This window comes from Octopus bimaculoides, chromosome 11 (assembly GCF_046866305.1).
Source record: "Octopus bimaculoides isolate indiv1 chromosome 11, ASM4686630v1, whole genome shotgun sequence".
NCBI classification, from domain to species: Eukaryota; Metazoa; Mollusca; class Cephalopoda; order Octopoda; family Octopodidae; genus Octopus; species Octopus bimaculoides.
Genome location: NC_142938.1, coordinates 40,296,393 through 40,306,800, shown reverse-complemented (window position 1 = coordinate 40,306,800; position 10,408 = coordinate 40,296,393). Strand labels below are relative to the sequence as shown.

At 33.3% G+C, this 10,408-nt stretch overlaps 1 protein-coding gene across 3 annotated transcripts in view; it reads left to right on the top strand.

Annotated features, from left to right (window-relative positions):
- Positions 1–983: 983 nt before the first annotated feature.
- Positions 984–10,408, top strand: part of LOC106880241 (uncharacterized) — a 57,993-nt gene continuing 48,568 nt past the window's right edge. Inside the window, exons 1-3 of one of the 3 annotated variants that reach the window (XM_052971703.2) lie at positions 984–1,331; positions 4,377–4,775; positions 9,019–9,059. In XM_052971703.2, the coding sequence (XP_052827663.1) occupies positions 4,723–4,775; positions 9,019–9,059 (94 nt within the window). In that variant the 5' untranslated portion in view covers positions 984–1,331; positions 4,377–4,722. Of the gene's footprint in view, positions 1,332–4,372; positions 4,776–9,018; positions 9,060–10,408 lie in introns of all 3 variants that reach the window. The other 2 variants (XM_052971701.2, XM_052971704.2) reach the window with 2 other exon arrangements.

Genomic DNA, 10,408 nt, shown 5'->3' with positions numbered 1-10,408 from the left:
TTATTCTTTGGAAGCCTAACACTTATTCTATCGGCTCTTTTGCCGAACCGTTAAGTTACGCGGACGTAAACACACCAGCATCGGTTGTCAAGCGATGTTGGGCGACAAACACAGACACACAACAAAGACATATATATACAGCTTCCATCTACCAAATCCACTCACAATGCTTTGGTCGGCCCGTGGCTATAGTAGAAGACATTTGCCCAAGGTGCTACACAGAGGGATTGAACCAGGGACCTTGCGGTTGGTAAGCAAGCTACTTACCACACAGCCACTCCTGCACCTATATAAGAAAAATATTTCTTAAAAATATACTCATAAAATAACAGAAAAACGTTCACGTTTCTGGATTTGTAAAAGAGAAAACATGTATATATATATATATATATATATATAATTCATTTAAATAAAATTTCTAAAAATTTTTTGCTACCCTATAATTTATGTGTGTGTGTGTGTGTGTGTGTGTGAATACAAGTGTGTAAATGTGAAAAGATTGTGAATGAAGAAAATAAGGTCAGGAGAGAGAGAGTTCAACAGGCCAGAGAAAAGAGAGACAGACAGACAGGTATATATATATAGAGAGAAAGAGTAAAAGAGAAAGAGAAGAGAACGAAAAGGTGGTATGCAGAAAAAGTGAGAACATAAATAAAAATTACAAGTTTCGACCTAGTTCTGACTGTAGAAATAGCTGTGGTGGAGGAAGAGGTGGTGGCAGTCGCCGACAATGGAACGAATAAATAATCAAATCAACAAATAATTGAAAATGAATAAAAAGAAAACAGCACAACAATAACAAGTAAACAAGGATAATGATAAAAGCAAACACAACTGACGAGTCAACCAGCCAGCCAGCCAGCTACATTTTATTGCACTTATGACGTTTTCCAGTTGCTAGTCACGTGGTCTATTGTCGAAGGCTTTCACCACATTCTTATTTACTCTTACCGCTACCCCCCACTGCTGCTGCTGTTACCGATTGTTATACTACTACGACTATTATTGTCTTTTTCTTCTTCTTCTTCTTACTACTACTACTACTACTACTATTACTGTCCTCCTCTTCCTTTATTGTTACTATTGTAATTTTCATCGTCGGTATCGTCATCACCGTCATCATCACCATCATCATCATCATCTTCACCAGCATCACGGTGATAAACACGGAACGTAAAGACGGGGACCCCAAACATAATATACTCACCATCACGCAAAGCAGCCAGATAGAAGATAAGAGGTGTTGTTAGGGAGAGCAAGAAAGAAAGAAAAAAAAAAGAGAATCGGAGACCTAACGATCAACCTGGGACTTGGATCTTTATTAACCCTCGGTGAACATTACTATAAGACGTGTGAAAACACGATTTTACTTATTTTTATTTTCCGCTTTTCCGAGATATATATATATATATAAACACAATGTATAAATATATACATATATGTAATATAATCTATAAATATTATACATATATCATGTTTATGTGTATATAAATGTACTTATGTATACACAGTGTTCATATGTATATATAGTGTGTGTGTGTATATATATATATATATATATATATATATATATATATATATATATATTCAACTAAATTTAGACACCGCTCAGACTGAGGGAAATAGCAAACTGACAGAAGTAAACCTTAAGATTCGTGAACAAAACCCCGAAAGGAACCAGTTAATTTATAACCGGGAAAGATTTTATTTCCGATAAATTGACTTTTAACAATAGTCTGATTGAGTTTCAAAAAGCTCAAATATTAACATCCTAAATTATAAAAATGTCTCTTCGTTGTTCTATTTTAGTCGTATTCAGAACAAAACTTAAACATACTTTGGAAAATATTTTTTTCTAATCATTGAGGTGTATTAGATTTTGTAAACAAAACCGAAGGTTTGTGGATAAGGTTATATCTTATAACAGAGGAAGTGTCGAATTTGTACTCCACATCCCAGTCTTTTTTTTTTTTTCAAACAATTCTTCGAATTCCTGTTTTCAACCAACGGAAATTATATGCCCCCCCCCCCAGTCCCTTCCCCATCAATTTTGTTTCAAGAGAAAAACCTTTTTTCAAAAATCAATTTGAGAGGTATATATAGAGAAAAATACTGCGATTACAATTGTGAATTTTTTTTTTTTTTAAATTTCAATGCTGATTGTATATAATAGTTTCCACTTTCAAATTTTGTTCATAAACCGCAAAAATGTTCCAGACAAGCTGGCGAAGTTGTTAGAGCGTCGGCCTTGCGGATTTTTGTTCCAACTCTTGTGTTCTGAGTTCAAATCTCGCCGACGTCAAAACTTTGGCTTTCACCTCTGATAAAATATAGCACCAGTCAATATGATCGATGGTAGCAACAAATCCCTTCCCCTCAAAATTGCTGCCCTCATGCCATTATTATATTCTGAGAATGGTCGGAAAACATTTTGCCATTTAATAAATAAAGAATTCAAGAAAAATACTGCCTCTTACCGGCTCTCATCCCTTTCCCCACCCTAATCACGGTGAATTATATTTACATGTAGAAAATTACTGTCGCTTCTACTTATGAATGTATTGGCAGACAAATCAATGTATATACACAAATGTTATATATATGTGTAATACACACACACGTGTGCGTGTACTATATATATATATATATATATATATATATAGTACACGCACACGTGTGTATATTACATATATGTGCATTTATGTATACATATCTATAATCATAGAACGGGTGCTCATAAACTCACATATTAAACATGTCTATATAAATAAAAGTTTAAGGCTCCAAATTAGTATTTAACAAGAATTACATGAAATTTCAGCGCAGTTTTACCATTTTGAATGTCTCACAGCTGTTTACTATTAAATAAATAAATAGCGACAATAAATTTCTATGATCCTGTATTGATTACAAGCTGTAGCGATTCTACTTCCATTGCTTAATCACTCACTCAAGGGAACAAAAAGGCATCACTAGCACAAAAGGAATGTAGTTTAAACTGACATTTGGCTGGGTTTAAATTGTTAGTAGGGGTATCTACTAAGTGCTGTTGCTACTAGATAATGAACTGTACTGGAAGATATGTGTAGGTAACATTATATAGTTATAAAACACACATCAAAAAATTCTTTATTAACAATAAACACCTTTTGCTAGTATATGTGACGGTCAGATAAATTCAGAAAGCAATCAATAAAATCCAATCCTGGTAATAATTCAGCCATTTTAGCTCCATAATTTGTATAATTATTGCTTGTAAAGGAAAGAAGACTGATTATTCGCTCAGTGGTGAACAGAATTTTTTTCGTTTTCATTTACCGTAATCTCTTTAATTTACTCAATGAATACAAAGTGTTTTAAATCATAACTTATGAAATCCTAACTTGGAGAATGAAATAGAGAAAATAATAAGTACAATTTGATTTTCTGATTTGAAAATACATTAAATATATCGGTTTAGATTTATTTTTGATGACTGTACATATTAAGAACAAAGCTATTGTCATAAGCAATAAAATTTAGGAGGTAAATTTTGAAAATTGTCTGCAAATTGATTTGTGACATATAAAATGTTTCTACTTCGTAATGTCCAAACATGACCCGTGTGTAGACAATTAAAAAATTAATACTTGTATATAATAAAGAAATCTGTGTACATTGATGTATAAAATCTGGTGTGTGTATATACCCATACAGAGATTTTTTCCCGAACAATTCTTAGTTTGCAGATTTTTATTCTGAAAAATTCGTTAAAGGTTAAAGTTTAAATTTATGCATGACGGATCTGTAATATCGTATAGAACTAGTCAGCACATAAGGGGAAGAAAAAGTCGATTATATCGAACTCAGTGGATTACAGTATCATTTTTATCAATTCCCAAAAGGACGAAAGGCGAAGGCGATATGACTGGATTCGAAATATAATAATAGTGTTTGTGCCTGTGTTTAGATTAATTTTTTTTTATCGAAATAGGTTTATATATGAAGAGGAGAGATGGGATATATATGTATATGTATCAAAGGTTAAAAATAAAATATAAATCAGTTTTTAGTATGACGGGACTCTAAAGGTTATGAATACTCGTTAAGTGTTTATATTAGTTCAGTAACTTCGCCTAACTCTTCGGCACTTTTTGTCTTTTCACTTCAGTTCCTGCATCTCTTTCGTCTTCCTTCTTTTGAAAGTTTATATATATATGTATGTTTGTATATATGTGTGTGTGTGTATATATATACACACACTTTTTCTTGGTAATAAATTTGAGTTTATTTATTTCTTTATTTTGCCAACCGTCTTTCTCTCTCTCTCTCTCTGTATCACGTTACTGTTACCTTTTTTTCCTTTTTACGTCAACTTTCTGTTTCCGTTTAGGTAGCATTGACCCGGAAGTCACACCAAAGCCTCGTTTTCAGTGCGGATGTGAGGCGGATGAAGTGAGGGAGACAGATAAAAACAGAAACAGGGAACGACATAAAGTGATATAGAAATAGAAGACATGGACTATGAAAGAGAAAGGAGTTAGAAAGTAATGTGAGAGAGGCGGAAGCTGTTGCACGGCAGCACTACAGTAGCGCACCACCACCGTTACACTGGGTTAACTCCATCCGACCAACGCAAGCCATACATACACACAATATATATATATATATATTTCCGTCCACCCCAATTTAGCTGCGGAATTTTTTTTTTTCTAGAAACAAAATTAATAATAATAATTTTTGATGGAAGAATCGAGCAGCAGTGAACCGCCTAGATGCCCTTGTGGATTTTGGGGGTAAGACACCATTGCTTTGTTCTGTCATGGTTTTGTGTTTATTTCATTTATTTTCTGTTTCTTTTTTTATATTTAGTTATATTTTTCTTTCGTTCCATGTTTCACGTTATTATTCTTCTAGTTTCTGTAAGTTAACCTAATTAGAGCGATCAAGAAGGGAGGAGCTGATACGAACGATCAGTAGGGGATATTTTATATATACGTATATGTGTGACAGTGATATATATATATATATATATATATATATATATATATATATATACACACACATACATAAGCGAAAAAGGGTGGACCTCTGTCTCCCCCCCACCATCTCTCACATGTTTAATTTTGCTGTTTTTATCTTTCTTGGATTCGCTCTTTAGTGTCGGGTTGTCTCTTCCTCCTTCTCACTCCTCTATCAATAACAAGACATTTTAATTTCCGCAATAAAGTTTCTATTGTGTGTGTATGTGACTGAGACATGTCCTATTTTTCTTTTCTTGTATTTTAAATAAGAAAAGCAAAACAAAGCAAGGTATTCACCTTACTCGCCTTATATTTGCCATGCTAGCTGCTCCTGATGGCCTCTTATGTCACTCTTCCTTTATGGATGCTAATAATATTTTACTCATAATGAATTAAAATGTCTTTCTTCTAAAGACGAAATCGTTTATATAATAGACATGGCTATATAGATCTGTGGTGGGAGGATATTTACATATGGGGGGGGTGTCTTTCAGACCATTGAGCCGATGAGTGAATGTCTTCTGTGCATTTGCCCTGATTTAAGAGGAAGATCTATGGTTGGTTTATATTGGAACTGAACTAATTATTCCAATATCTAACCATTTTGTTGTTTGGGAACTTCTTTATAGAATAGAAACTGGGTGGTATATCACATTGAAAGATGTCAAAGACGATTGTGTGGTTTAATTTTGGTTGCCAAAGAGAACGAAGTTACACAAAAACATACTTAGCTCTGTGACACTGAATCCTCACAAATGTAATTTCTAAAGAAATTTATTTGTGTGAGTTCGTCCGTACATCTGAGTGAACCACACCTAAAATGATTTGTCGTCACCTGTTGGAGATGGGCATTGAAAATGTAGGATAAATAGAAAATATACAACTAAAAATAAAAACGCTAGATTTAAACAGTGGAGGCCATATACATATTTATGATAAATATATATGTGTATACACATTAATAATCGTGTCTTTATAACCACAATAGTAAAATATATATGAGTCAGTTATATATGTATGGAAGGTCTGTGTATATATATATATATATATATATATATATATATATATATATATATATTATAGTGAAATAGGAGTGTATTGCTTACATATGCAATTTGTATATAAGAATTTTTGCTGTCTCTGTCTTGTAGATACCCCAAATTTATGGTGGATATGTGTACGACATTGACTTTTGTGCTTTTTTTAAGGGTTTTTGAAACCAAACTCTGGTAGTTGCTATTTAATGATCTAATGAAAGGGTTACAAAAAAAGAACTTCGAGGTGAAAATATTGAGCCGTTATTTTCATGTTGAAGTCGTGTAGTGATACAAGTGTTTAGAAATAGAAAAAAGTAAATTCTCCCGTGTCGAAGAGGGTTAGGGTATTGGTAGTGACAAAGGAAGAGAGAAAATGTGCGATGTATTGGAGAATACATTGATTTGGTAGACATTATTGTCTAGTTTTTAAAGCATTTTATTCCTTTTCATTGTTAATAGTTATGGTCAGCTGAGTGTCATATACTTGGATTATCTTGCAGTTATTCAGTTTTCTGATTCCCTGATAGACACATGAAAGACAATGACCCGTGTATCTTGAAAAATAATTTTAATAGTTGTATGCTAATTAGTGTAATGAGGGATATAATTGTTGTGTTTCCCTCGGATGACACACGGAACGTCAGACGAATTACATATCTAACAGTCCATATAACAATAATAATTCAAAATTCTTTGTATAAGGAAAACAATTTCATACACATGCGTGTGTGTATGTGTGCGTGCGAGAGAAAGAAATAAACAATCGAAGGGGGGGAAATCCAAATCTGTTAAGGAATAGAAATTAAACTCACGAAAACAAGACATTATTATTAAGTGGCGTGCTAGCAGAATCGTTAGCATTCTAGGCAAAATGCTTAGTGGTATTTCGTTTGTCTTTACGTTCTGAGTTCAAATTCCGTCGAGGTAGACTTTGCCTTTCATTCTTTCGGGGTTGATAAAAATACGTACCAGTTGAACACTGGAGTCGATATAATCGACGTACCCCTTCCCCCGAACTTGCTGGCCTTGTGCCAAAATTTGAAACCATTATATTATAACCATGCATGGCAAATGTCTGGTCTTAGAAAACAGCAAAATAAGCAATTGTAAATTGTGCAATGGTTATGAAAATGCAAACGACCAGAACTTTTTGGATACTGTGAGCATGAAATGAATATGGGATAACAACAAAATTATTCAGCAATAGCTATAGTGTTACATATTTTTAAATGATAATGAAAAGTTCTTCAGGATCCTTGATTATTATGGATTTGGGAAGCCTGCAGTTAATGTGGTGACTATTCTGGCTGACTCCTTTTTTGGAGGAAATTTATTTAGGGTTAAACCAAGCAGGTCGTCAGGTTTTGGTCAGTATACCAAACCGCAGATATCTGTGGGTAATACACACACACAGATGTACACAAATATATATGCCGTGTGTGTGTATATTATATATATATGTGTGTATATTATATATATATATATATATATATATATATATATATATATATATATATATATATAATGTTTATCAAATTCTATCTCGCAATGAGTAGTTGGATTCCAATATTCTTGGATATACCTTAGATGTCTGATACAATCAGAAAATCATTCCAACATTTTTTCTCTAATGATTCTACAAAATTTTATCTCGTTTTTGATGCAATTATGTTAGCCTTTCTCTATCCTAACAGTAAATTTTAAGATAAATGGAGTGGCTCTCACTAGTTTTTATATACTTTTTGAAAAATACTAGTTCATACTACTGTTTCTCTCCCCCCAACCAACCTGTTTTTCCTCCCTACTAACACACAGTAGGTGGATGGAAGTTTTAATCTCGACTCCTATTCCAGTCTTTGGACATTGTAGTCTCTAGTTAAACTTGTGATTCAACACTACAATGACTCCATCCTTCTAACCATCCTTAAATATGATAGTTAACTGCTTGGATGTACCCAACCAAACGTTTCGTTTAGTAGCATTGACAGCTAGGCCAGTTGATATTGTCTTTCATAGAACTTGGTGATTCTGTGGGAAAAGTCATTTACCTGACCTTCTTTGATGCCATTGTCTTACATTCACAACTAATCTTCTATGGAATGCACACACACACACACACACACACACACATGTGTGTGTATTGACTACAGAATATTTGAAAATCTTGAATACAGCTAGGTGATGGAGACGGTGATGATCCTTTTTGAAAGGTAAAAAAACCCAAGATTTATGAGTGAGGGATGAATAGCATTAGTAAAGAAACAAAAGTAAACCAGGTCGTAGATTCCCCTTCCCCAGAAGCTCGCCTCTCTATTGTGGTAGTAGCAGCAGTAGTAGAAAATGAATAATAGTAATAAGTATACTATAGATGTCACAGTCGCAATCACTTCTATAGGTTTGTGATCTCTGTGCTTGTGTGGAGATGCACTTAATTCAACAGATAGGGACTTAGTTTCGATTCTTGGCTGGGAACCGTTTCCTCTTTCGACTGACGTCGCTAATGTTCCTGTGAAATGTAATGTACAAGCATTATAGAAACGCCTATAAGAACTGATTGACTTTTACGTGTGACAGAAATGGTCATTAGTGTTTCTCCTCTATACTGTTGCTGCACTAATTAGTATTATGAGAGACAAGTCCTTATTAGTTATTTCAGCTACCCCCACTACTACTACTGCTAGTAGTATTGCTATTCTTTGCTATCATTGTCTGCTGATATTAACCTCTCGTTCATGCTTTCAAATAATTTTTCTCCTTTCTTTGACCACAAGAACGCACTTCCAGTATTTCTAATTTCTTTAATTGTAGACTTAGTTTTTTTTTTAAATATTATAATAAATTACATTGATAATATAGTGAAATAAATATATTACTCGATAATTGGTTTGATTTTTTTTTTTTAGTGTTTTTGTTTACATTTTTATTCTTAAAATACTTATAAGGATCATAGACAAACGACATTATACAATATTTTTCAGGTCTCCCAAAACCCTTGGGCTCTGCTCAAAGTGTTACAAGGGTAAGTACATATGCACACTGTCATTGTGATAAGTATTATGCAGTAGATTTCATGTGTATATATCTGTATATTATGAATGTTAAATATATGTAATATCTATCAATTTATATTATATATATATATATATATATATACTAGATATATATACATATTATGTACATTATATATTGTGTATATAGTGTATACATTCGCTTTTGTGTATACATATACATTGTATATATTAAAATTCATATTTATATCATATACATACACACATACATATTGTACATATGTTGTATAATATACGTAACGTATTTTATATAATATACCTTACATATCGTATGTATAGTATATGTACCTTGTGTGTGATATGTACCATATGCCTTAACTAAGGTGTATACCTTTTGGTATATATACTCTTATGCATTTTATACGTTATATTATGTATGTATGTGTGTATGTATTTGTTATATACATTATATACTGCATATGTATATGTTACATATTGTGTACATGTATAATGTCATGGTATATACCCACACTGTGTTTTCTGTATATGCATATTATGTTTTACATATGTTATATGTATTATGTAATGTACATGATATATTCTACTGTATATCATGTACTACATATATACACTTAACATCTTGCTGCCACCACAAACTTCATCCACTTTCCCCTCCAACAGATATTCGCAATTGACCTTGCCACCACCCATGTTCACCACTCACTGCATCTCCTATCTATCTAATACTCAGATGAACTTAGCTTAGCCACCCATGCCACTTCCCTTTGTTCATATGCACAGATACACCCTTACCCCCACCCTCCTTTTACAATTGGGGTACCCCCTGTATCTTCCCTGCAAGACACCTGTTCCTGTCCCCCTCCTCCTTCGTACTTTAACACCTCATCGCCTGGCATAAAGCCACCTCAATACTACACCCCACTCAAAAGTTACTTGATCAACTCACTAATGCTGATACCATGTAAAATGCACCCAGTGTACCCTGCAAAGTGGATGACGTTAGGAAGGGCATTCAGCTGTAGAAACAATGCCAAAGCAGATATTGGAGATTTTTCACAATATATATTATACAAACACACACACACAATCTGTTGATTGTGTGTGTAAATATATGCATGTATATATGTATGCGTATTTTTGTTTGGGTATGTGTGTGTGTGTGCATATATGTGCATACGTATGTACGTGTGTGTGTGTGTGTGTGTGTATACAAGAATATTTACTGTGTGTGAGTGTGTGTTGTATCTAAATATATTTGTGCAATGTCTATGTATGTACTTAGTATATTGTATATGTATCTTACATATGTATGTTATAAGCATGTCTTACACACACACAC